Source organism: Pan troglodytes, chromosome 20 (genome assembly GCF_028858775.2).
Source record: "Pan troglodytes isolate AG18354 chromosome 20, NHGRI_mPanTro3-v2.0_pri, whole genome shotgun sequence".
In the NCBI taxonomy this organism is placed as follows: domain Eukaryota; kingdom Metazoa; phylum Chordata; class Mammalia; order Primates; family Hominidae; genus Pan; species Pan troglodytes.
The window spans coordinates 51,398,588-51,424,477 of record NC_072418.2 but is presented as its reverse complement, the minus strand read 5'-3'; the positions used below and the strand labels follow the sequence as shown (position 1 = coordinate 51,424,477).

Here is a 25,890-nt window from a genome sequence, read left to right as displayed (position 1 = left end):
CTGGCCCATAGTCCTGCCCTCTTAGCCCGATCTAAGGCTGCCCAGCCCTTCGGGACATCCCATCAGCAAGGCCCTTGCAGGACATGGGCCACCTCCCCACTCATCCTTCCCTGACCCTCCCTGAGGTGGTCGCATGTTCTTCCAGCTCCAGGTTGTCCTCAAAGCCCTGGCCCAGCTCACAACCTCACCAGCTTCATCTCCTGCCCCTCAAAGACCTCAAGCCCCATGAAAGCAACGATGGGAACTAGCTGATGGCTGTAGCGTAACTGGCTGATGGCTGTCAAGTAACTTCTAGAATGAATGCTAGACCTTGACCCTGAATCCCTGCATTCTAAACTCTGTCCCCGGCCAATTCCAACTCCAGACTCCCACCATATTAACCTTCTCCCTTTACTCCACTCCTGCTGGGCTCGGGGTGAAACCAGAACAGACCCACTGGGACAGCCCAGGCAGCACCCAGAGACAGGTGGGTCCAGGCCCCTGTCCAGGGAAACAGGCTGGCTCCACGGAGCACCTCGACTCTGTCAACCCCAAGAAATGAGGGGGTCAGCAGGCCAAGTGGTTAAATAATTAATAAGATTACCAACAGCGTGTTAATTACAAAGAACAGTGAGGAGCTAGAGGTGGTGAATTTTCCAAACAGGGAACCAGGATCCACAGCCCCAAGGCCCAGGGGTCCGGCCACCCAGGCGGGGCAGCTCCGTAATAAATAATGGAGTTGGGGGCAGGGGGTCAGGGCTGCTCCTGCTTCTTCTTGACTGAAATCCGCTTCTTTCTCGCTGCCAGCATCTCATAGAAGGGGTCCACACTCACAGCCGCCCTGCAGAAGGGGAGGGGTCCCAGGATGAGGGCCAAGGAGTCCAGGCCTCCAGCCCCTCCCCCCTCATACCCAGGAGGAGTCTCAGACCCCTGGCCCCTCCTCCCTCAGACCCAGGAGTCCAGGCCCCCGGCCCCTCCTCCCTTAGACCCAGCAGTGCAGGCCCCTGGCCCCTCCTCCCTCAGACTCAGGAGTCTAGGCACCCAGCCCCTCCTCCCTCACACCCAGGAGTCCAGGCCCCCGGCCCCTCCTTCGTCAGACCCAGGGGTCCAGGCCCCAGCCCCTCCTCCATCAGACCCCGGTGTCCAGGCCCCTGCCCCTCCTCCATCAGACCCAGGATTCCAGGCCCCAGCCCCTCCTCCATCAGACCCAGGAATCCAAGCTCACTGGATGGACTTGATCCACTCGTCCTTCTCCTCCTGCGTGGGGGCCGAGATCCGGTACACCATGTGGTTTCCCTCCACCACTCGGCCGTCCGCCTCAGTTTTGCAGGCTTTGATGAGCTGCCCCTTGTTGTTGGGGATGTAAAGTTCAAAGCAGTTCTGGGGACGAGAGAGGAAGGGCGCAGGTAAGAACCAGCCCTGGGCAGAGGAGGCCCCGCCCTGGCAGGAAGGTGTACAGAGAGGGTCTTACCGGTTTCCGGGGGTCGTCCACCTCTCGGATGCTCAGATTCTCCAGGGGGATGATTCCTCGGGGCTCCTTGTCCTGAAGAAGCAAGGTGGACAGAACTCAGACTTCCAAGTCCTCACCCCACCCCACCTCCCTCAGCCCCAGGAGTCCAGGCTCCCAGCCACTCCGCCCAGGACCCCAGAGCCCGGGTCGGGTCACGCTCACCGTGGTGTACTCAAAGTAGTACAGGCAGTTGTCTGTGAGGATAAACCAGCGCCGCTTCCACGTCTTCACCCGGCCCCCTGAAAGGGAAGGGGTGGGAGGGGGCCTGGGCTCAACAGGGGGACAGGGCCTCTGGGAGATGGGAGGGGCGTGAGAAGCAGAGCAAGAGCAGTAGAGGTGGGGCTCCTGGGGCCTAGACAAAGCCGCTGCGTTGGGGGAGACAGACAAGCAGGGCCAGGCATGTTGGGGCTCCAGGAATCGTCCACCCCCAGCTTGGGGCTCCACATTTTCTGAGTCTGTCAGTCCCAGCCCAGGAGCCTGAGCCCCCAGCCCCCTCCTCCTGTGGGCAGGAGGCCAGGGCGCCAGGGCAGCCCCCTCCCCTCGTCTAGTGATGGGAGACAAAGACAGGTCGTGTACCTACCTCCTGGGGCAGACAGCGAGAAAGCAGGCAGGACCAGGTGCAGGAGAAGGGAAGGCGGGAGAATGGAGCACCCCCAAGAGCCGCAGGCGACAGAAACAGGGTGGGCACAGGGAGGGATGCGCAGGGGCGGGACAGAGAGGCAAACACAGGAGAGAGAGAAAGATGCAGAGAGGAGGGGAGGGAGAGAGAGGGAAGAAAACCAGTTACATCCACGAGGGGGGGGATGGCCGGGGCTCCTCCCTCCCAGAGAGGCCAAGGGCCATGAGCCCCGGGTGGCAGCCTTGAAAACCCCTTGCTTCGGTACAGGGCCCCAGCCTACCCCCTAGGGTCTGTCCTAGGCCAGGAGCGTCCTCCCTTGACATGGTAAAAGTGCCTCTGCCCTGGAGGAGGCCCCCACAGGACAGAAGGCAAAACCCCCAGCCCTTGGTCTGAGGTGGGTGTGGGGGCCCATCTCAGCTCCTGCACAAACTGGCTGTGTGACTTCAGGGCACTCTCTTGGACTCTCTGGACTCCAGCCTGGAGACTCACTCGGGCCTACACCTTCCTGTGGCAAAATGACCTGCTGCTGGCTTCCTTGTGGGCCCAGAGTTAAACAATGACAGTAAGAATGGCTTTTATCAGGCATGGAGTAGCAACCACCATCACCAATCTCCACTCCTGTATTTCCATCTTTTAAGGAAGGGGTCCCTCTAACTGGCACAAAGGGAACAGAGGCCCTTTGGTCAGAGATGTCCCTGGGGCTGGGCAGCCTTAGGTGGGGCTCAGAACCAAACTGAGGCGTGAGCCTCAATTTCCTCATCTGGGAAATGGGAAAGTTACTGCTCACAGGAGCAGTTTTTGTTTTGTTTTGTTTTTTTGAGACTGTCTCGCTCTGTCGTCCACGCTGGATTTGCAATGGTGTGATCTCGGCTCACTGCAAGCTCCACCTCCTGGGTTCAAGCAATTCTTGTGCCTCAGCCTCCCAAGTAGCTGGGATTACAGGTGCCTGCCACCATGCCCAGGTAATTTTTGTATTTTTAGTAGAGACGGGGTTTCACCATGTTGGCCAGGCTGGTCTCAAACTCCTGACCTCAAGTGATCTGCCTGCCTCAGCCTCCCAAAGTGCTGGGATTACAGGCCTGAGCCACCGTGCCTGGCCTGACAGCAGTTTTGAGGGAAGCAGTTCCTCGTGATGCTGGCGCCTTCCTGCTTCTCTTTCTGGCCCGCTCACTGCCAGGGGCACCTCGAGGACTCTCAATTTCCCCCAGCAGTCTGCCTCCCTTGGATCGAATGCAGGGATCTGGACTGGGGTGCTGGCTGGACAGTGATTTGCATGTTTTATTTTTATTTTATAGAGACGGGGTCTCGCTCTGTTGCCCAGGCTGGACTGCAGTGGCACAATCACGACTCACTGAAGCCTCGACCACTTGAGCTCAAACAATCCTCCTACATCACCATGCCTGGCTAATTTTTTTATTTTTTGTAGAGATGCGGGGTATCATTATATTGCCCAGGTTGGTCTCAAACTCCTGACCTCTAACAATCCTCCTGCTTTGTCCTCCCAAAGTGCTGAAATTACAGGGGTGGGCCCCTGTGCCCTGCCTGACTTGTGTATTTTATATTTACCAGGAAACCCTGGCATCTGTTGAGGTGGTGATGCCCTGGTTTAAGAGCACAGTTCCACATGAGGAGGCCCCCAAGACTCAGAGGCCAAAGCTGCCCTGTCCAACCTCCTTCCAAGAAGCCTGACCTTGACTCCCTTCACTGAGCTGAAAGCTTCCTGTGGGCTCTCCTGCTGCCGTGGGAAGCCTCCACTGCTGTGCTGGACTGTAACTGCCCAGATGTGTCTCTCTGGAGCAGCTGTGCACCGTGTCTCCATTATAAACCACATCTAACACGCAGGTGGCACCTACTGTTACCAGGCACGGCTCCAGGCCAGCAGCTCTCAACCTTGACTATGCATTGGGAGCACCCGAGGAGCTTAAACAATGACTGATGGCCCTTCTGCTCCTGAGAGCCTGACTTCAGGAGTCTATGGCCCAGCCACCGGAGTTTTCGAGGTGCCCAGGCAAATCTCATGTACAGCCAGGGCTGAGAACCACTCCAGTCCTTGTGCTAACCCCTCATCATGCTACGATCCTGTCTGATCCATGCTAACCGACCTTGAATGTGCCAGTGCCACGTGTTATGACGAAGACTCCCCCCTCCATCTCTGCTGGGTTTCCCGACTCATCTGCACCAGCCCTGGCTATTCCCTCCACAGCTGGAAGCCAGAATCTGGGACAGGTTTCCTGGCCTGTTTGGCTCTTTTCTGCCTGTGGGTGGTGTTTCGGGAAGGATGGCACCTGGATCAGCAAGTGCTCTGGGCCTGATGCCTTGGAGTGCGGGGTCAGTCCTGCCTGGGACCCTGGGAGTTCTTGCCAAGGGGAATAGATTCCAGGGGTTTGGCTCCCTCAGGCTGGGTTAACGCAGTGGAAAGAAGCCTGAGTGAACTCTTCTCCCAAGAAAGGACAATGTCAGCTGCCTCTCTGCCTCCTCAGCCCAGCTCAGGGCCTGGCACAGAAGGGCTCCATCAACATTTGTGGGTCAAGAGAAGGGGTTGGGAAGTACTTACTACAGGCCAGGCCCAGCACACAGGCCTGATTTTATTTTCAGCCCCATTTTTTGGGTGTGGAAAACTGAGGTTCAGAGAGGTCGAATCATTTGCCTCAGTTCAGGCAGCAGGTTTGTGCGGAAGCTGAGTCCAGGGCCCAGGCCCACAAATGTCCTCCTGCGGAGGGACCAGCGGGGTCGGGAGGGCACGTACCCAGCTTCAGGAGCCAGCCCTCCCGGTCCGGGTTGAAGAAGGTGTGGGTCAGGTCATTCCCGTCGTCCTCAGGAATCTTGAAGGGCTCATTTCGGATGCTGTCGTACAGGTTCTGAGGAGTAAAGGCTGTATTAGCCATTCGAGCCCCCTGGGGCCCCCCAGGGTTACTCAGGGTGGGGGGCAGCGAGACCAGGGATGGGATGACTCATAGTGGGGAAGAGAGAGGGGTAGTGGGGAGGAGAGGGAAGTGAAAGGCAGAGAAGTGGAGGGAGGCTGAGGTGGCGGAGGAAAGAAGAGATGCCCTGGTGATAGGTGGAGGAGCCGGCTACGTCCTCAGAGAAACAGACAGATGGGGAATGAGGCCAATCGAGGGCCGGAAAGCGCAACAGCCAGAGACAGAGAAGACAGACAGGCCAAAATTGTCAGGGCCAAAGCCTGAGAGAGACAGTCAAGAAGAGAAGCACCCAGAGAGAGAGAAAAAGATCACACACGAGTTGGCATGATCGCACCATCTTGGGGGTGAGGGCAGACAGCTTGGGCACTAGGAGACCACAGGTGGGGCGGGGGTGTCTGTGGCAGGAAGAGGGGCAGGGCTGAGGGGCAGGGAAGGGGGGCTGACCCTGAGCAGCTCCTCAGGCAGGTCCCCGCCCTCGTTGATGCCCCGGTTCATGGCCACAAAGCGCTCCAGGCCCGGCTTGTCCCGGACATTGGGATTGTGGAGACTGGTGTTGAGCATGATGACGGCGAAGGACAGCACATAGCACGTGTCTGCACCGGACAGGGCAGGTGGTGACGACCCAGGCATGTCAGTCCCCAGTGCCCCCGTTCCCCAGGACCCAGGATTCCCAGCTCCCAGCCCCCTCCCTCCCTCAGACCTAGGAGTCTGGGCCCCAGTCTCCTTTCCCAGGACCCAGGATTTGGGGCCCGCACCTGTGGACTGGAAAACCCCAGGGTTGCACAGGCAGTATCGCTGGGCGAAGGCCTCCATCATCCGGTCAATTTTCTGGGCCTCTCCGGGTAGGCGAAAGCTCCATAGAAACTGCCTGGGTTGGGGAGGGGCCAGGAATGGATGCCAGGGCTGGTGGGAGCCTGTCCCCACTCTCAGTCCCTGTGTTAAGAACTGGTCCACGAGGAATCCCGACCTTCCGGCCTCAGCAGTTGTTTCAGGTATGGTCACATGATCCAATCTCACCAATGGGCATTGGCCACGGGAGTGTTGTGAATCCGTACAGAAATAGCCTCTTTCTGCTAAGTTTGCTAGACAGGTCTGGGGGTTGGTTGAGGCTTGTTATCAGGTAAGCGGGTCTGCAGAGAGCAATGCTGACACAGTGGCAAATACAAGAGGCAAAGAAAGTCGACTTTCTGACCACCATTTGAGCTCCTGGATATAGCCATACCTGAAGGAGGCCATAACCCTGAACTTTTATGGTGCAGGACACACTCAGTTCCCTAGTTTTTGTTTCTGTTTTGCTTGTTTCTGTTTTTTTCTTGAGTAAGGTTTGTCACTTGTAACTAGGAAGGCCCTGACAGGTACATTCCTGGCATTCCAAACCCCTCCCCCTCACTCACCTGAGGGCCTGCACCAGATTGAGGTCGGTGAACTCATGCAGATCCACAAAAGCATGGAGCACTGCCAGGTTCAGCTCTTCCCTGGAAGGATGGGACAAAGACACATACAGTTTGGAAAGGATGGGGCAGGAATGGACAGAGGGCAATGCCCTGGGGAAGTCGTGCCCCCTCTACTGCACCACAGCTGCCCACTGCCGAGGGTGAAGTTTCCTGCTGGACTCCCACACAGGCCTGCCCCCAGGGTGGGGGATGCTCAGAACACACTCTTGGGAGGAATATCTGGCTTGGGAACCCTGCTTAGGCCAGACCTTTGTACAGTTGCGAGAAATGCCGCAAACATATATGCTACCTACTGTCACCTCTCTCAAATGATCCCCACGCTCCCCAAGTATCCAGACACAGCCCCCACATCCCCCAGACATCCAGAGATGCTTCCCAAGCACCCCAGATCTCTATAAATCCCTGATTCCCAGACGTCCACAGATGGCCTCCAATCATCTGATGTCCAGTCCTGTGCACCCTAGGCTTCCAAATGACCCCCACAACTCCTAAGCTCCCACAAGGGCCCAGTGGTCCCCACAGCTCCCAGATGGCCACCCAGTGCCTATGCACAGCCATGGTCTACCCACGGTTCTCAAGCTCCCATGATCCTTGAGAGATGTTCTCTACCCTTCTCAGACATAAATGGATGCTTCCCCACAACCGCCAGGTAATTCCAGAAGGCCCCACATCCCCAGATGCTCTCGGTTGGCCGCAGGCTCCCCTAGCCCATGTCAGTCCATTCTGTCACAGTCCAGTCAGAAGGCTGATCTGCCAGGGCCCCTCTGCGGGGAGGCTGCAGGGCTGTTCCACCTGTGAGCTGCCAGTGTGAGGGCAGGAGCTGGGCCTGGGGGGTGGGAGGGAGGGGCCCCACAGGAGCTGAGTGGTGACCGTACCTCTCCCCCAGGTAGTCCCCGATGGCTGTCTTGTTCAGCCCCTCGCCCTTGTACAGGAAGCGGGCGATCTCCTCGGGTGTGTTCTGCAGCAGTTCATTCTCCACCAAGAACTGGATCCCCTGGTGAGTGGGGACAAGGTCTCAGTGCTGAGGGCCAGAAAGCCACCCCACTCACCTCCCTGGGAACCTCAGCATCCAGACCTACCCCCACCCTCAACAGACCAGGGCCAGGTTTCATTTTCAGCTTTCTCACGGGTCTTAAATAGCATTCTTCCCAACTCATGGCCTTTGCACTTCATGGCCTACCCTCTCTGCCTTTGCCTGGTTAATTCCAGCACCAACAACAGGGTCTGGCAAGGCACAGGTGCTCAGTACATTTTCTCTTTTTTCTGAGACCTGGTCTCGCTCTATTGCACAGACTGGAGTGCAGTGGCGTGATCACAGCTCATTGCAGCTTCGAACTGCTGGGCTCAAGGGATCCTCTCACTTCGGCCTCCTCAGAAGCTGGGACTATAGGCATGCCCCAACACACCTGGCTAATTTATTTATTTATATTTTTTCTAGAGATGAGTTATCACTATGCTGCCCAGGCTGGTCTCAAAGTCCTGGCTTCAAGCAATCCTCCCTCCTCGGCCTCTCAAAGCACTGGGATTACAGGCATAAGCCACCGAACCCAGCCAATCAATGTTTGTTGAATGACTGAACAGAATTCCAATTGCTTCAGGAAAGAATAACGTGACAACCTGTTAGCAGACGCAGTCCTTCAAGGGCTGTGAACTCGAAGCCCTGGCTAGACTGGAGGTTTCTCTCACTCTCTGTGCTACGAAGACCTCTCTACTACTGCTTTATCTCACTGTGAACTGTGGTATCGGTGTCCAAGGGCTCTCTGAGTACAAGGCAGCATCTAATTCTTCTTTGGGTCCCCAGCATTGCCCTACACAGGATCAGACTCTTGAGAGGCCTCAGAAAATGGGTGTTAAATGAGTATGTGAACAGGCCGGGCACGGTGGCTCATGCCTGTAATCCCAACACTTTGGGAGGCTGAGGCGGGCGGATCACCTGACGTCAGGAGTTTGGAAGCAGCCTGGCCAACATGGTGAAACCCCATCTGTACTAAAAATACAAAAATTAGCTGGGCATGGTGGTGGGAGCCTGTAAGCCCAGCTACTTGGGAGGCTGAGGCAGGAGAATCGCAGGAGGCGGAGGTTAGTGAGCCAAGATCACATCGCTGCACTCCAGCCTGGGTGATAGAGCAAGACTCTGTCACACACACACACACACACACACACACAAAAAGAGTAGGTGAACAAAAGCCTTTCCTCCACCTGGTGAACACCTACTCATCCTTCAAACCCGACCTGAATGTCTCCTCCTCAAGGAAGCCCTCCCTGACCCCACCAGCCTGCCTCCTCCAGAGGTCCACTACCCTGATACCTTCCTCCGTCACGGCACCTTTGCGGGAGGGAGGTCAACTCTCCTTTGTGCATGTCACTTTGTCCACAGCCCCTACAAGACTCGAGCTCATCTTGGGACCAGAAATGCGCCCATACAAGTAGAAAGTGGAAGACGACCTTCCAGGCAGGGGACAAAACAGTCAGGAGGGCTGGAACACTTGGTCAGTGTTCAGTGTTCAGAAAACAAATGGACAGCCAATATCTGAATCCAGAGATTAGGACCAAGTCTGTCCACCTAGAATAGACCCGGCACCATCACGCTTCTTGAACCCGGAGGTGCCAGAAGCCCCTGCCTGGATGTTTGCCCAGCTGATCCCAGTCCTGTGGCCCCAAGCACCTTCTTGGGGTCCATGTTGAACTTCTTCCTGCCCATTGCCATCTTCCGGTTCCGTTGCAAGGTCTTACTGCAGGAGCAGAGAGCAGGGTTGGGGGTGGAGGGTCAATGCCTGGGCATCCCTGGCCTCAGCCAACCCCACGCCCCCTAGGTCATCCGCCCCAGCCCTCACCTGCCCTCATTGGCCTCCAGCCCCTCCACCTCGCTCATGGCTTCACTGAGCTCCTCCCGCAGGCGCTGAATCTCCACCAGCAGCTCCTGCTTCCGCCGCCGGATGTTCTCCAGCTCCATCCGCTCCTCCGGAGTCAGGTCTGGGGGTTCTAGGGATCGGGGTCAAGGTTTAAAAGTCAGTGCTAGGGGCCGTGAGCCTGAATTCCTGCAATCTGGGGGCGGACAGAGCTGGGAGAGGATGTGTAACGGGCTTCCTATGTCTGCACAGAAGAATGGGCTGGGGGCCTGGATTCCTCCCTGCAGAAGAGAAAGAGCTGGGGCTCTAAACTCTTGAGTCCTGGGGGACAAGGGGAATTGGGTCCCGGATTCCTGAGTCTGAGGGAGAAGGGAAATGGGTGCCTGAGCTCTTAGGTCTGAGGGAAGAAAGGGCTGGGGGCCTCGGCTTCTAGGTCCATTACTTGGAAGGGGACTGAGGCCTTGGTTTTCTGACTCCATTACTGGCGAGGTAGCTGGGGACCTGGTTATCCGGACTACTGGGTCCATGAAAAGTCACTACAGCCGGGGGAACTGATGACAGCTCAGGAGAGTTGGGAAGGTGGGGCGGGACATCGAAGGTCCCCGCCCCCCAAGATTTCTCCCCTCCCCGCAACCCAAGCGCCCCTCCCCGGCCCCGGCAGGCGCTGGGCTCGCCCGCCCCTCCAGCGGGAATGGTTCCGCCCCGGCCTCGCCTCCACCACTCCATCCCGCCCCTCCCGCCGCCACCGGAAACAGGCTCAGCCCAAACAATGGCCTGGAACGCCCGGCTTTCGGGCCCCGCCGGAAGCCCGTCCAGCGCCCAACAAAAGCGGCGCGACAAGTCTACGACTGAGCCGAACGCTTCTGGGCGCCGCGCGCCAGGGGGAAACGTTCGCGGGGGAACGTTCAGGAGAAAACGCTCCAGCAACTCCCAGCCGACCCCGCCCCTCCCCGACCTACCATAGACGCCGTCCTCCATGGCGGCTAGGAAGGCCCGCGGGGAGTCCGGGGCGGTCCCGCCAGTCGGGCCTGGATCCGCGTTGGCCCGCGGGCTCGGGTGAGCCCGCTCAAACGCCCCGGGAGCCACCGCCGCCTCCTCAGCGCCAGTCCTCAGCGCTGAAAAGACTCTCCCTTCGTCGCCCAACCGCCCCTTCAGTAGGGACCGCCCCTCTTTTTGACACTGTCCAATCCACAGTGGGCGCTTTCGTCCTCCCCGCCCTCGCCACCAAAGGATCGTTCTCCAGGGCCAACAGCCGTACAAAAAGCGGGTGTAGGTATGTCCGGCCAGAGGTAGACGGCCCGCGGGGCCAATCGGAGTGCAGGCAGGGCAGCAGGCCCCGCCTCCGAAACAACAGAAAGCACTTGACAGGCTTGCTCTCCAATGAGAAGCCCCGGAAAAGTGTCGCGCGGAGGCGGAGCCACGCGGTACAGCCACCTCTGCGCCTGCTCAAAGGCCCTGGACACTTGGAGTCTAGGTGAACCGAGCCCCGCCTCCGATAATACGTTGTTAGGGGGCGGTACTTTGTTAGTCTTGTTGCTAGGAGGCGGGGCTAGAACTGGCTTGTTTCCGTAAGCCACACCTCCTAGCAGGCCATGCTGGCTTCTGACCGCAAAGGTTGCCATGCAACCGGGAGCGGCTTTAGGCCTCCTTTTCTTTTGCATTTCTTCTCCGCGTATTTCTCCTCCTCTCAGCCCCTTCTTACCGCCGAACTCCTTCTTTATCACCATCTATGCCCTCCCCATCCCCCTCAGCCTCTTCGGAGTCGTGGAGTGGTGAAACAAAAGACTTCTTCGTTTTTTCTTTTTTTTTTTTTTTGAGACAGAGTCTTGCTCGGTCGCCCAAGCTGGAGTGCAGTTGCGCGATCTCGGTTCACTGCAACCTCCGCCTCCCGGGTTCAAGCAATTCTCCTGCCTCAGCCTCCCGAGTAGCTGGGATTACAGGGTTGCACCATGATGGTGCATGCCTGGCTATTTTTTGTATTTTTAATAGAGACGGGCGTTTCACCATGTTGGCCAAGCTGGTCTCGAACTCCTGACCTCATGATCCGCCCACCTTGGCCTTCCAAAGTGCTGGGATTACAGGCGTGAGCCACCGCGCCTGGCCAAGATTTACTTTTTTCTAAATGCTATGCTATTTGGTATCGGTCATGGGGAATGGAACAGGGGAAGGTAAAATTTAGTGAAAGCACAGGCTTGGCCTTCCTGGCACCTTCTGCCGCTCAGACTCCTCCCTCATTTCTCCAAACTCCTTCCTTTAGCTTAGCATCCTCCTAAGACTCCTCCCTTCCCCAAGCATCCTCCTGCTAAGACAACTCCCCTTTCCTCAGCATCCTCCCACCTCTCTGATTCCTTCTCCCATCTCAGAGGCCTTTCTTCCTCTCTGGCTACCCTCAAGTCACGGTCCCCCTTGTCCTCTCATACTCTTGCCCTTTTTTTTTTTTTTTTTTTTTTTTGAGACAGAGTTTTGCTCTTTTGCCCAGTCTGGAATGAACTGGCATGATCTCAGCTCACTGCAACCTCCACCCACAAGGTTGACGCGATACTCCTGCCTCAGCCTCCCAAGTAGCTGGGATTATAGGTGCCCACCACCATGCCCGGCTAATTTTTGTATTTTTAGTAGAGACGGGGTTTCGCCATGTTGGCCAGGCTGGTCTCAAACTCCTGACCTCAGGTGATCCACCCGCCTCAGCCTCCCAAAGTGCTAGGCGTGAGCCACCGTGCCCAGCCACCCTTGCCCTTCTTAAACTCCTCCCTCCTCTGAGGCCCCTTCCCCTTCCCCTTCCCCTTCCCCAGCCTCTATGTCCCATTATTTGTAAGGGAATGTGGTCAAGGGGCTGGCTGGAATAGGGAACCCAGGCACCCCTGTAAAGAGGGAAGCCGTAATGGGGGCTGAAGTGGTGTCTGGGCCTCGTCCTCATTTGCTGTCCCTGGGCTGGGCAGGTGGGGACGGATTCAGGGCCAGGACCTAGTTAAGCTGTCGGATTAGACATGGAGGCTCCTAATCCCCTCACTGACCTTTATGAGTGGCCCAGGCCCTGCCCTCCCCAGTGGAAACCCAGGCTGGGCTTCCCTGCTCCCATACTCCTTTCAAACGAAACCCCCTCCCTGCCCCTTCACTTCCAACTTAACATCTTTCCCCAACCCTGCGTTTCCATTGCCCCCATCCCTACCTACCCCAGACACCCTGAGCTGAGAGAGCAGGCAGCTAATTAATCCCATCCGGTTATTACATGGGGATTCTGAGGGATAAAGGGAGATGGAGAAGCTGCAGGGGGCATTTGGGTTGATGCAGCACTTGTGAAGGCTGAATGGCAATGACAGTGGCTGCCCTCGGTCCAGAACACGGGGTGGGAACACGTCCTCCTCACTGTCACTGGCTCCCTCTGCAGTTGGCTCCCAGCCTGCGGGGCACTTAGGTAGATGGTAGCATGGGCAGGGGGCCAGGTCGGAGGACCCATGCTCGAGAAGCACATTCGCAGACACACCCGCTAGGGCTCCCAGTTCTTTAATCTGGGGGACAGGTCTCCCCCTAAAACACTCACTCTCCCACAATGGGAAGAACCCTGGTGTCCAGAGCTACCTCCTCCTCCCGAGGTCCCCAAGCTGGGCCAGGGAAGTGACTCTGGCTGTTAGCCACAGCCCACGCCTACCCTTGCCCTGTGATTCAGACACCCGAGTTCAGAGCCAGCCTCCAAGAGTATCTTACATCCCAGCGTCTCCTGGAAGGCCGTATGATCCAGCACTGGGGAGAGGAGGGAAATCCCCAGGACTCGAATGCCCATCCCACCCTCGGTGTAGTGAGGACTCATCCTGCTGGAAAGGCCCCTGAAGAACTTCAAGTTCCAATGTCCCGTTTTTACAGATGGGGAAACTGACATGAAGAGGAGTCCAAAGTGACACAGTAAGTTGGGGCAGCATTGGGATTTAGAGCAAAGCTTCTGGGGTCCTTGAAAAGGACCTCATTCCAATTAGCTAGCACTCCATCTCTAAGCCTGTTGTAGGGACCAAGGGAAAAAATAGATAGATATCTGTATTTATATTACATATATATAATATACATATGTATAATATCTTTAAGAAACAGACACACGGCTGGGCATGGTGGCTCACACCTGTAATCCCAGCACTTTGGGAGACCGAGGCAGGTGGATCATCTGAGGTCGGGAGTTCAAGACCAACCTCGCCAACATGGCGAAACCCCGTCTCTACTAAAAATACAAAAATTAGCCAGGCATAGTGGCTCATGCCTGTAATCCCAGCGACTCAGGAGACTGAGGCAGGAGAAACACTTGAAGCCGGGAGGCGGAGGTTGCAGTGAGCTGAGATCACGCCATTGCACTCCAGCCTGGGCGGCAGAGCGAGACTCGGTCTCAAAAAAAAAAAAAAAAGAAAAGAAAAAGAAAAAGAAATAGACACACATCACTAGGTGTAGGGTTCCAGAGCATTCTAGACCCACCAGCCCTGGGCCTCCCCCTTCCCTTGTCCACTAATTAGCCCTGTGCCCTACAGGGTCTCACCTTCACCTTCACCTTCCAGGTCAGGCCAGAAATGTTGCTTCTGAAGTCCTGAGTCCACCTCCTAGCACTGCCAAGCAGTCCACCTGGAGGTGATGAGAACTTCCAGGCTTTGGTAATGGACAACTCTGTATCCCTGGAGCCTTCATTCCTTTTGGCATTACAGAACCACAAGAAGTCATCTAGAATCATTGAGATTCTCAACTCCATTGGGCAAACTGGAACCAGCAAAATCTCAGATATCTAGAATTGCCACTGCTTCCTTGACTCTGTGATCAGTCTACAGCCACAGAATCCTGATTCCCTTTGGACATTCTAGAATGGCACTTAAAAAAAAAATAACAACCCACCCAGTGGATCCTTTCAAAGCATTGCTTATTCTCTTGGCTGAGTGCTCTACAGCCAGAAGTTGGAGTTATCTAATATTAAGAACTCTTAATCTGTCACTTCAGTCTTTCTAAACCCACAGACTAACAATGTTTTGTGCATTCTAGAAACATTACTCTTTAGTTTCTGGAGTAGTTCAACTCTCCAGGTAAAATCTGTCCTAGACTCACCAGTGCTTGCCTCTGTGGTCAACCTAGACTCACAGAATCTCAACTAATGAGCTTTCTGGAACCACAGGTCTTTTTTTTTTTTTTTTTTGGTCTTTGGTCAATCAAGATGATCTTGAATACTTGGGGCATTCCATAACCTTCCCTCCTTAGGTGGTCTAGAACAAATGATTTGCTACTCAGTTGGCTGAGTTGAGAAGCAACACTCCCTTGAATCTTAGGTGAATCCAGACCTACAAACTCTTGATATCTGATGCTGTTCAAGAACTGCCAACTTGCTTCCCCAGAGGCAGTCTATACCATTGGCTTCTCACCCTGGTCAACAATCCAGGTCTCCCCATATAGAGGAATCTAGAACCGCCAGTCTTTTCCTCATGGGTGATCCAGAATTCTGGTGAGACTGAGGAATCAGGCTCATAAAGGGTTCTCAGGAGGGAGCACAGAAGCAGAGGAATTAAGGTCCAGTATGTCCATGGTGGGTCACCAGGCATGGCAGAACCTTACCACCTAGTCATTTACCCAGCAGGCCTGTCGGTATTCAGGAACATCTGCCCCCATCCCAGAAGAGAGCCCCATCCCTCCATCTTGCTACCTTGGGGAAGGGGGCATACATGGGGAAGGGGACATCAGTTTGCATCATGGAGGCAGGGTCAGCGCCAGGGTTGGTGTGAGAACTTGGGGGCTAGCAGCCCCATCTTCTGTTTCCACCCCATTCCCTTCCTCAGTCTCATCGTCCTCATCTTCCTCCTGGCAGCAGCTCAGAGCAAGTTCATTCTCATAACAAAATGCAGTCAGAGAGCCGGGGAAACTAGACTTGAGGCTGTGGGAAGCCTGCTCTGCCCGTTCATCCAGCTCCTTAGCACTGCAGACCGGTGTCCCTGGGACCTCATAAGTGCGATGGAAGTGGCGATAGTCGACCTCATACTGGGAGCCACGCTGGAAGAGAACTGGCTCAAAACGATGGCCCCAGAGCAGTTCACCAGGGAGGTAGGACGAGCGACACTGTGTGGTCATGGCTGTGGCCTCAACCATCCCCTCGAGAATGACCACCAGCTCGAAGTCAGCCCTGGCCAGCTCGGCACGTCCTAGCTCATACAGAGGACTGGCAGAGTCGATCTCATGGACGATGGTGATGGGGGACACGAGGAAGATACGATCGGTGCCTCCATCAAAGCCCACATCCACATCCTGGTGGTCCAGCGGGATGTACTCACCCTCTGGGGTCACACGGGGCTGCAGCAGGAGGCGAGGAGCCAAAGACAGCAGGGAGCACAGAGACGGGCAGAGACGAAGTGAGAGGAAGAGATGCAGAGAAAGAAGGCAAAGACCACAGGAGTGAAGAAAAGGGTGAGAACACAGATCAAGAGATGGGGCCGGCAACCCAGAGAGAGAGGAAGTCAGAGAGGCAGGGGAGGGCACAGAAACCCAGTGAGGGAGCCAGAGACCCAGGAGGGGAGGATGGAGGTCCAGAGAAAACATGGGACATGGGACAGAGACCCAGAGATAAAGAGAGAGGAAAGAGACTCAGGGTTTGGGGTAGAAAACGGGAAGAGGGGCGTGGTGGGGGAAGAGGAGAGAGGGACAGAGTGATATTGGCATAGAGACACAGAAATCAGCAAGACAGAGATGAAATCAAAGCGACAACGGAAAATAAGGATGACATTCAACAGAGAATTGGAGAAGGAGCAGGAGAGAAAAATGGCTTTTAGTATGTGGCCAGAGAAAGATAAATCAGATGACAAGAAGGGGGAGTTAGGGCAACCTAGGTCCAACATTCTGCACCCACCACTGCCTCAGGCTTATCCCTGGGCTCTCCCCTGAGCTATCCTAGCTGCCAGGGCAACTGCAAACCCTTCCATGTCATTCTGTGTGTGAGCACGCTTTGTGGGGGTGTGGGTATTTCACCCCCGCCTACCCGCTGGTTCCATAGCCACCTCCCAGGCCAAGTCACTGCCCCACCGACTTCTGCAAGAGCCAGTGTCCCTCCTATTCATGAATCCTGGTATCTCAAAGCTTCAGGCAGGAGATTGAAGTGGGAGGTGGGCATCTATCCTCCTCTTGTAAGTGTCTCTGGAAGCCCCAAGTAGAGGAACCCCAGAGGCGGCTGGGAGTTGCAGCTCCCACCACCCCCGATCCTCTCCAAGTCCAGCCTCAGCCCAGAGTCCTAAAGTCACTTTACTTGGGCCACGGCAGCTGCTGGCCCAGAGTTTCTTGGGAATGGAGATGTTTGAGCAATTTGACCACAATTCTAGGAACGCTAAGGCCCCTTCCTCAGGGCAGGGAGGGAGCCAGTACCCCAGGGGCCAATGGGAGGTGCAGTTTCGTTTCGTTGCCACCTCCACCCTGCTCTCAGAGGTTAGGAGGCTGGTGGGACACAATGGGCCACTGAGGTGGGGAATGAATTCTCCCACAGATGCCGCAGGACCCCACACCTAGAGGCCTGGAGAACTGTGCTCCACAGCGATGAGCTGCACCCATTCCAGGGCCTGCTTCTCCTGGGGGCCTCAAGTCACAGGCCTCCGACTGTGCCACAGTGTCCAGTGGGAATTGTACACCCGAGTAATAGAACGGTCACGCAGGCCCTCCACCACCCGCTCGCAAAGCTGCATCTGAGGCCACCCCATCTTTGGACAGGTCCCTTGACCCAGAGGCTTCTGGGAATTACGGCCCAGAGCCTTGACAGGCCAGGCGTGGCCCTTTTGGGGTCTACCCACAGGCGGGCAATCCTCAAGCCACAGGAAGCTCTGTATGCCCCAAATCCAGGCCTCCAGGAAGAGCTGGTCACATACCTTTCTGTTGGGTTTACATCTCCAGCTGCCCAGTGACCCATTCGCAGGCCACAGGCCCGAGAGGCTGCTGGGAGTTGTAGTCCACGCCCCCTCCAGGACCGCACGCCCCCTCCAGGACCGCACGCCCTTCGCCCTCGGGCCTACATCTCCCACAATCCCCCAGGGCTCACGGAAGTCCCCGCCTCTCCTCCCGGGCGCACCTGCAGCAGCTGGGCACGCACGTGGGCCTCGACCAGGTGGCTGCGGCGCAGGTTGCCGACGCGCCACATGAGGCAGAGGCGGTGGTCGCGCAGCGCCACGACGGCGTTCTCGCTGAAGACCAGCGTCTCGTTGCGCTTCTTGGGTTTGGCCATCTTGGCCATGACAGCACCCACGACGAAGGCGTCGAGCACGCAGCCGGCAATGCACTGCAGCACCACGGCGGCCACAGCGGCCGGGCACTCCTCGGTGACGCTGCGCACGCCGTAGCCGATGGACGTCTGCGTCTCCAGCGCGAAGAGGAAGGCGGCCAGGAAGCTGGCCACGTGTGAGAAGCAGGGCGCGGGCGGTGGCGGGGCGGCCAGGTCGCCGTGCAGCGAGGCAATGAGCCAGAAGGCCAGGCCGAAGAGCAGCCAGGAGGCGAGGAAAGAGCAGGAGAAGAGCAGGCACATCCAGCGCCAGCGCACGTCCACGCATGTGGTGAACAGGTCGCTCAGGTAGCGCGCGCCCTGGCCACCCAGGTTTACGAAGCGCACGTTGCAGTGCCCGTCTTTCTTGACGAAGCGACCGCGGCGCCGGCCCACGGGTGACTGCACCGGTGCCGGCGCCCACCCGTTGCGGCACAACCCGGGCCCGGCCTCCTCTTCATCGCCCGCCCGGCTGTCTCCCGAATCCAGGGCGCCGCTGAGGCGGCGTAGGGCCCTGGCCAGGCCCATTGGACGGAGGGACCCCCTCCACTTGGCCTAGTGGGGGGCAGGCGCCCCCAACCTGCTGGGACAAGAAACCGGCAGAAACGTCAGGGGCAACAGGAATGGATGAGCTCATCGGCCAAGCATGCTTTCTGGTGGGGCTTAGTGGCCTCATCTGTCAAATAGGTTGAACGATACGCACTTTTTTTTTTTTTTTTTTTTTTTTTTGGAGACAGAGTCTCGCTCTGTCGCCCAAGCTGGAGTGCAGTGGCATGATCCTGGCTTACTGCAATCTCCGCGTCCCAAGTTTAAGCGATTCTCCTGGCTCAACCGCCTGAGTAGCTGGGATTACTACAGGTGCACACCACCACTCCTGGGTAATTTTTTTTTTTTTAATTTTTTTCTTTTCTTTTCTTTTCTTTTTTTTTGAGACGGAGTCTTGCTTTGTCGCCAGGCTGGAGTGCAGTGGCACAATCTCAGCTCACCGCAACCTCAGCTCACTGCAACCTCTGCCTCCCAGGTTCAAGTGATTCGCCTGCCTCAGCCTCCCAAGTAGCTGGGATTACAGGCACGGGCCACCATGCCCAGCTAAGTTTTTGTAATTTAAGTAGAGATGGGGTTTCACCATGTTGGCCAAGATGGTCTCGATCTCCTGACCTCGTGATCCGCCTGCTTTGGCCTCCCAAAGTGCTGGGATTACAGGCGTGAGCCACCGCGCCTGGCCAGCCACCTTCTTTTAAAAAAATTTTTTTTAATTTAATTTTTATATTATAGAGACAGGGGCCTCACTATGTTGCCCAGGCTGGTCTCAAACTCCTGGCCTCAAGCGATCTTCCCTCCTCAACCTCCCAAAGTGCTGGGATTACAGGCCTGAGCCACCCCACCTGGCCCATACTCACCTTCCAAGTTGGAAGATAAACAGCAACAATACTATAGAAGATACTTGTACAACAACAACGGAAAATACTATAACAATAACGATATTATAGCAAGTGCCAAAATAATTACAGCATGCATTTATACAGTGCTAAATCTATGTACTGAATTCATAATTTGTGTTCTATCAATTATACTGTTTATATAATTTGGAGGTTGTTGTAAGTACTTTACATGAATTTACATATTTGAACCTCAGAGCAAGCCTATGAGGCAGACATCATTATCCCCATTTTCTAGATGAGGAAACTGAAGCACAGAAAGTTTAAGTAACTTCCCCAAGACTGCCGGGTGTGGTGGCTCATGCCTGTAATCCCAGGACTTTGGGAGGCCGAGGCGGGCGGATCACCTGAGGTCAGGAGTTCGAGACCAGCCTGACCAACATGGAGAAACCCCATCTCTACTAAAAATACAAAATTAGCCGGGCATGGTGGCACATGCCTGTAATCCCAGCTACTCGGGAGGCTGAGGCAGGAGAATCGCTTGAACCTGGGAGGTGGAGGTTGCGGTGAGCCGAGATCGTGCCATCGCACTCCAGCCTGGACAACAAGAGTGAAACTGTCTCAAAAAAAAAAACAAAAACAAAAAACTTCCCCAAGACCACAGGTAAGTAAACTGGGATTTGAATGCTAGCCATCCAGCTCCAGGGTCCATGCTCATAATCGTAAGGTGTAACTGCTTCTCAGCATGGAGAGATGCCTCAGGGCTCTGAGGTCAGCTGTGGTTCAAAAACAGGCTCACAAAGTAACAAAAGGAAAAAATCCATCAATTGAATTGCATCAGAACTAAATAACTTTTTTTTTTTTTTTGAGACGGACTCTCACTTTGTCACCTAGACTGGAGTGCAGTAGCGCGATCTTGGCTCACTGCAATCTCTGTCTCCTGGGTTCTCCTGCCTCAGCCTCCCGAACAGCCAGGATTACAGGCACATGCCACCACGCCTGGCTAACTTTTGTATTTTTAGTGGAGATGGGGTTTCACCATGTTGGCCAGGCTGGTCTTGAACTCCTGACCTCAAGTGATCCTCCTGCCTTGGCCTCCTAAAGTACTGGGATTACAGGCGTGAGCCACTGCACCCGGCCAGAACTAAAAAACTTTTGTGCTCCGAAAGACACTATCAAGAAAGTGAAGAGAGGCCAGGCGAGGTGGTACACACCTGTATCCTAGCGCTTTGGGAGGCTGAAGCAGGAGGATCATTTGAGCCCAGGAGTTCATGACCAGCCTGGACAACATAGCAAGGGGCTTGCTCTACAAAAAAATTAAAAAATTAGCCAGATGTGGTAATGCAAACCTGTAGTCCTAGTTACTTGGAAGGTTGAGGTGGGAGGATTGCTTAAGCCCAGGAGTTTGAGGCTGCAGTGAGTTATGACTGCACCACTGCACTCTAGCCTGGGCGACAGAGCAAGACCATGTCTCAAAAAAGCTTTTTAAGAAAGGGAAAAGACAACCCACTAATGGGAGAAGATACTGTAGTTGCAAATCATATACCTGATGAGGAACTTGTATCTAGACTATATGAAGAGCCCTTGCAACTCAATCATGAAAAGATAAGTAACACCCCCCAAACTTTTTTTTTTTTTTTGGAGACAGAGTCTTGCTTAGTTGCCCAGGCTGGAGTGCAGTGGCGCCATCTCGGCTCACTGCAAGCTCCGCCTCCTGGGTTCACGCCATTCTCCTGCCTCAGCCTCCCGAGGCTGGGACTACAGGCGCCTGCCACTACGCCCGGCTAATTTTTTTTGTATTTTTAGTAGAGACGGGGTTTCACCGTGTTAGCCAGGATGGTCTCGATCTCCTGACCTCGCGATCCGCCTGTCTCGGCCTCCCAAAGTGCTGGGATTACAGGCGTGAGCCACCAACCCCGGCTTTTTTTTTTTTTTTTTTGAGACGGAGTCTCACTCAGTGGCCCAGGCTGGAGTGCAATAGCGCAATCTCAGCTCACTGCAACCTCCACCTCCTGGGTACAAGAGATTCTCTTGCCTCAGCCTCCTGAGTATCTGGAATTACAGGCTCATGCCACCATCCCAGCTAATTTTTGTATTTTTAGTAGAGACAGGGTTTCACGATGTGGGCTGGTACCAAATAACCCAATTTAAAAGTGGGCAAAGGGGGCCAGGCACAGCAGCTCACGCCTGTAATCCTAACACTTTGCGAGGCCGAGGAAGCTGGATCACTTGAGCTCAGGAGTTTGAGACCAGCCTGGCCAACATGGCAAAATCCCGTCTCTATTAAAAATCCAAAAATTAGCCGGGCCTGGTGGTGCACATCTGTAGTCCCAGCTACTCTGGAGGCTGAGGCACAAAAAAAGTGGGCAAAGGATCTGTACAGACGTTTCTCCAAAGAAGGTATACAAATGGCTCATAAACATATGAAAAGATGCTCAACATCATTAGCCATCAGAGAAATGCAAATCAAAAGCACAAAGGAATACCATTTTGCACCCACTTAGAATGGCTATAATAAAAAAAACAAGTGTTGGCGAGAATGTGGAGAAATTGGCATCCTCATACACTGCTGTGGGGAATGAAAAATTGCAGCTGCTGTAGGAAGCAGTCTGGCAGTTACTTAAATGGTTAAACATAGAATTACCACATCACCCAGCAATTGCACTCCTACTTATGTACCCAAGAGAAATGAAAACAGATGCAAAAACTTGTACACAAATGTTCACAGCAGCATTACTCATAATAGCCAAAAGGTGGAAACCCAAGTATCAACCAACTAATGAATAAATAAAATGTGGTATATTCATCCAATGAATAGCATTTGACAATAAAGAGAAATGAAGTATCGATAGATGCAACAACATGGATAAACCTTGAAAACATTATGCTGGCCAGGTGCGGTGGCTCGCACCTGTAATCCCAGGACTTTGGGAGGCCAAGGTAGGCAGATCATTTGAGGTCAGGAGTTCGAGACCAGCTTGGCCAACATGGTGAAACCCCGTCTCCACTAAAAATACAAAAATTAGCCAGGTATGGTGATTACAGGCGCGCACCTGTAATCCCAGCTACTCGGGAGGCTGAGGTGGGAGAATCACTTGAACCCGGGAGGTGGAGGTTGCAGTGAGCTGAGAGTGCACGAGTGCACTCGAGCTTGGGCGACAAAGCAAGACTCCGTTTAAAAAAAAAAAAATTAATTGTGATGGCTGCACAATTGTGAATACACTAAAAGCCATTGAATTGTACCCTGTAGTGAGTGTATGATATGATATGTGAATTAGATTTCAATGAAGCTATTGTAAAATAAATGAAATGGGCTCATGCCCGACCCTCTGATCTTTGGCAACTCTTTCTGAGTCTCGGTTTCCTCCATTGTAAGGTGGGGAAATTGGGACTTCTTAAAAGACCAGGAAGGGCCTTCTCACCATATGGATGAGGGCCCAGGCCTGGCTTAGTTGCTCACCCACCATGTCCCCTGGGATCTCTGGCTTCTTTTTCCAGAGACTCAGTTTGCTCAACCATTTACTAGGTGTGTGATGGATGACAGGTCAAATCCTTTCCTGAGCCTCAGCTCTCATCTGTGAAAGGCAGGAGGCCTGGGGGCTGGGCATGGTGGCTCACACCTGTAATCCCAGCACTCTGGGAGGCCAAGGTGGGAGGACTGTTTGAACCCGGGAGTCTGAAACCAGCTTAGGGAACATGGCGAGACCCTATCTTAAAAACAAAAAGTATCCAGCCATGGTGATGCAGCTACTCTGGAGACTGAGGTGGGGGATCACTTGAGCCCAGAGTTCAAGGCTGCAGTGAGCTATGATGCTACCACTGCACTGCAGCCTGGGCAACAGAGCAAGACCCTATCTCTTAAAGAAAAAAAAAATAAAAAAAAAGAGGGCAGGTGCGGTGGCTCACACCTGTAATCCTAGCACTTTGGGAGTCCAACTCAGGAGGAATGCGTGAGGCCAGGGGTTTGAGAACCAGCCTGGGGAAGACAGCAAAACCCTGTCTCTAAAAAATAAATAAATAATTAAAAATAAAAAATAAAGGAAGAAAAGAAATGGAGGGAATCGCAGCAGCCTGTCAGGGTGGACGAAAGGAAAGGGCTGGGCATGGACCTGCACCCCTCATTGCCTTCAGGGTTCACTGCAACGTTACCAAACGCTTGGCCCTGTGGTGGGGAACTTCCCAGGAACTGGCTGGATCAGGACAAACCATTCCAGGGGTTAAATAATTTGTGCTGGAACCTGGGGATCCTCAGGGGCTTCTTGGCAGGGCCTGGCACACTCCATTTGGAAAGAAGACCATGAGACAATGTCAAGTTTGGCACCAACTGGGTCTCCCAAAGCCCTGCACCTGCTTCCCACAACAACGCGGGCAGCCTGGCCATTCGCGAAGGTTCATCAGGCCCACTTGACAGAGGCAAGGCTGAGGTGAGGGGACCAGCCTGGCTGTGTCCAGTGCCCACAGTGTACCCCAACCTTGACTCTGTCTCACCCTTGACAACCCTGCATGTTAGAGACTGTTCTCCCAAAAAGGGGAAATAGGCTCGTTGCCCAAGGGGGCGGCCTGGAGGTCAACATCAGGATGCAGCATCTACACCTACAGCCCTCCCCAGCCTGGGGATCCCCACTCAGCACTGACTCCACCCTCGGGAACCACCCCCGTGGGCTGGGGGGGCAGGTGGGCACTGACACTGACCTGTGCTCCCCAGGCCCCAGCCTGGGCCTCTCACCCCCACTTGCCCATCTCTCACCAAAGCCCTTTGATGAAGGGACCTGGCTTTTCACAGAAAAGCCAACTGGGGCTGAGGTTAGTCCCTTGTCGCAGGTCTCTCAGCCAGTGGGGAGAGGAGTGGCAAAACCTAGCCTCCCACCCAGGCCTCCTGGGAGCCACGGCCCGAGTGCCAAACCACAGTCTTCTCAAGAGCACTCTGGTTTCAAACACACCTGGTATGTACGAGGCCTCGTGATGAGCTCCCGACATGCCCACAGCCCCCACTGGACTCTCAGACCCCACTGCTCACCTTGGCCGCTCAGGATGCCGGGAGGTGAAGATCATCACCCCCTTTCACAGTTGGGGAACAGGCTCAGGGAACGCCATGAGCTGGCCAGGCCCCCGCAGTGCCAGGGGGAATGCTGCTTGGGTCCTAAGCCTTTCTTTCCTTCCCAGAGTTCTGCCCTCGAAATCCTCCAGTCCCACCTCAGCCCCGTGAGGCAGACCCGTTGTCTACTTCCCAAAGCCAACGGGAACTTTCACCAGGGGGCCATCTGCGGCCAACATGGCCCAGCTCCCAGGCTGGCTGCGACTCAGGCTCAGGGCACTCCCCTCCCCTAGCAAAAGCAGGGCGGGAGGGAAAGGGATCCTCCACCTGACCTGCGAGAGCAGCTTAATGTTTCCATATAAAGGAGATACAGGGCTTAAGGTGCTTCAACTTCGTGTCAAAGTCACTGTCTAATCTGAGGCCAAGAAGCCCCGCCCCCAGGCCCCACCCTCACCCACCCAAATCAACACTCTCACTCTTCCAAAACCAGGGGTGTTCCCCACCACTCCCCACCTACTGGTGGGGGCTGGACAGCAGGTTGAAAAGCAGAGACTACAGAAAGACAAAGAGATGCAGAGATAGGCAGGAGGAGGGGTGTTGAGAGGGTGCCCCAAGAAAAAGTACAGGGACCAAGCAGGACAGGGACCCTGAGAGAGAGGGGGACAGAGACCCAGAGAGGGCAGCAGGAAAGGGACATTGATCCAGAGAGAAAGGGACAGAGACCTTGAGAGAGGACAGAGACCCAGAGAGAGGGGAACAGAGACCTTGAGAGGATAGAGACTCAGAGACAGAGGGGGACAGAGACCCAGAGAGAGGGGGGTACAGAGACCTAGATGGAGGGGGACAGAGAAGATAGAGGCGGACAGGGCAATTGGGAAAACGAAAAAGAGAAAAGAAATGTTTTAAGAAATGGCGACATGGGGAGATGAAATTGTGAAGACAGAGAGAGGCAGAGAGAGATGGGAGAGACAGAGATGGGGGAGAGAGACAGAGACAGAGACAGACAGACAGAGAGGCTTTCTTTGAAAGGATGGAAGCCAGTGAGAAAATGCATAAAATGGGGATGGGGTGAGAGTTGGAGGCACTGAACCTGCAGGTAGATTCTCCTGGCGCTGAGCCTGTCACTGATGGGAAGACAAGGCCTCCTTGAAGGGGACAAGCTGAGGACAGGGATGCTGGGGCAGGGGTGGATGGGGGCGACGCAGCAGAGCAGGAGGGGATGGCTCAGCGGGGCCTTGCGTGGAGGCACGTACCTGTTGGGGCGGCCCACCCCCATGCCCTCCGCTGGGGGCTCCTCGGCCTCTGTGGGTGCTGAGGGGCTGTAGTCTGTCCTTGGTCCCAGGGGCCGTGTGACGGGCACCCGACCTCGGAGTCCACAGACGGATCAGAGGCTGGATGGAGGGGGGCCGGGGGTGGGGCTAGCTCAGAGCCGCAGAGGGGGAGCCAGGGAGGCCAGCCAGGCAGAGCGGCTGGGCCACAGCCCAGGCAGGCTGGACAGGAGACAGCGGCGGAGGAGCGAGACAGCAACTAGGGGGCAGGGAGACTGGCAGTGGGGGACGGGAGACTCTGAAAGAGGGGGACACAGAGAAGAAAGAAAGAAACGTGATAAAGGGAAGATGGACGGAGGGAGAAATGGGGGGTCCAGAGTTCCCTGAGATGAAGCCTTCATAAGCTGGTGGGGGTCAGGGATGAGGCCCCTTTCACTAAGCCAGAGTGAGTTCCAGATGGAAGGACACTTAGAGAAGACAGAACGCGGCGGCACCCAGTGGGCGGAAGGTTGGGTTGCACTGGACTCCCAGTGGCCTCCCCCAGCCTAGCGGCCTGGGGGCAGCTGGTGCCAAATTCCTCCCCACCCCCAAACTCCCCCCACACCCCGTTTCCTCATAGGGCTGTGGCCAAAGG

At 55.2% G+C, this 25,890-nt stretch overlaps 3 protein-coding genes across 8 annotated transcripts; 1 reads left to right on the top strand and 2 right to left on the bottom strand.

Annotated features, from left to right (window-relative positions):
• Window positions 1–554: 554 nt before the first annotated feature.
• CYTH2 (cytohesin 2) lies at window positions 555–10,429 on the bottom strand. 3 transcript variants are annotated; one of them, XM_063802035.1, is made up of 12 exons: window positions 10,292–10,429; window positions 9,318–9,465; window positions 8,792–9,215; window positions 7,359–7,477; window positions 6,424–6,504; window positions 5,785–5,897; window positions 5,474–5,622; window positions 4,855–4,966; window positions 1,652–1,728; window positions 1,451–1,522; window positions 1,205–1,359; window positions 555–820 (listed from the first exon to the last, which is right to left on the bottom strand). In XM_063802035.1, exons 6-12 carry the CDS (start codon window positions 5,843–5,845, stop codon window positions 733–735), a joined length of 714 nt encoding a protein of 237 aa, XP_063658105.1. In that variant the 5' UTR covers window positions 5,846–5,897; window positions 6,424–6,504; window positions 7,359–7,477; window positions 8,792–9,215; window positions 9,318–9,465; window positions 10,292–10,429; the 3' UTR covers window positions 555–732. The 3 variants fall into 3 exon arrangements, with proteins under 3 accessions (XP_063658105.1, XP_016791911.1, XP_016791910.1); XM_016936422.4 differs by having other exon boundaries at window positions 9,149–9,215; window positions 10,292–10,423; XM_016936421.3 differs by lacking the exon at window positions 10,292–10,429 and adding an exon at window positions 9,775–9,859 and having other exon boundaries at window positions 9,149–9,215.
• On the top strand, window positions 9,887–14,213 carry LOC107969779 (serine/arginine repetitive matrix protein 1-like). 3 transcript variants are annotated; one of them, XM_054673693.1, is made up of 3 exons: window positions 9,887–10,806; window positions 13,194–13,232; window positions 13,868–14,213. In XM_054673693.1, exons 1-2 carry the CDS (start codon window positions 9,887–9,889, stop codon window positions 13,204–13,206), a joined length of 933 nt encoding a protein of 310 aa, XP_054529668.1. In that variant the 3' UTR covers window positions 13,207–13,232; window positions 13,868–14,213. The 3 variants fall into 3 exon arrangements, 2 of the variants coding, with proteins under 2 accessions (XP_054529668.1, XP_054529667.1); XM_054673692.1 differs by having other exon boundaries at window positions 13,000–13,232; XR_008541059.1 differs by lacking the exon at window positions 9,887–10,806 and adding an exon at window positions 10,946–11,500 and having other exon boundaries at window positions 13,000–13,232.
• On the bottom strand, window positions 12,821–25,820 carry KCNJ14 (potassium inwardly rectifying channel subfamily J member 14). 2 transcript variants are annotated; one of them, XM_009435985.5, is made up of 3 exons: window positions 25,242–25,820; window positions 17,389–18,157; window positions 12,821–15,632 (listed from the first exon to the last, which is right to left on the bottom strand). In XM_009435985.5, the coding sequence occupies exons 2-3, from the start codon at window positions 18,100–18,102 to the stop codon at window positions 15,036–15,038; spliced, it is 1,311 nt and encodes a 436-aa protein (XP_009434260.1). In that variant the 5' UTR covers window positions 18,103–18,157; window positions 25,242–25,820; the 3' UTR covers window positions 12,821–15,035. The 2 variants fall into 2 exon arrangements, with proteins under 2 accessions (XP_009434260.1, XP_009434261.1); XM_009435986.5 differs by having other exon boundaries at window positions 17,389–18,154.
• Window positions 25,821–25,890: the final 70 nt, after the last annotated feature.

Bases quoted from the DNA above. Each gene is read 5' to 3' on its own strand.
- KCNJ14 (XM_009435985.5), bottom strand. From the start codon at position 18,102: ATGGGCCTGGCCAGGGCCCTACGCCGCCTCAGCGGCGCCCTGGATTCG. The intron at 15,633-17,388 runs GTGCGCCCGGGA...CTCCTGCTGCAG, and splicing joins TGCGTGCCCAGCTGCTGCAG to CCCCGTGTGACCCCAGAGGG.
- LOC107969779 (XM_054673692.1), top strand. From the start codon at position 9,887: ATGACAGCTCAGGAGAGTTGGGAAGGTGGGGCGGGACATCGAAGGTCC. The intron at 10,807-12,999 runs GTGAACCGAGCC...CCTGTGATTCAG, and splicing joins CCTGGACACTTGGAGTCTAG to ACACCCGAGTTCAGAGCCAG.
- CYTH2 (XM_016936421.3), bottom strand. From the start codon at position 9,859: ATGGACCCAGTAGTCCGGATAACCAGGTCCCCAGCTACCTCGCCAGTA. The intron at 9,216-9,317 runs GTGAGGGCTGGG...CTGCTCCTGCAG, and splicing joins CTGGAGGCCAATGAGGGCAG to TAAGACCTTGCAACGGAACC. The intron at 5,898-6,423 runs GTGAGTGAGGGG...TCCCCAACCCAG, and splicing joins AATCTGGTGCAGGCCCTCAG to GCAGTTTCTATGGAGCTTTC.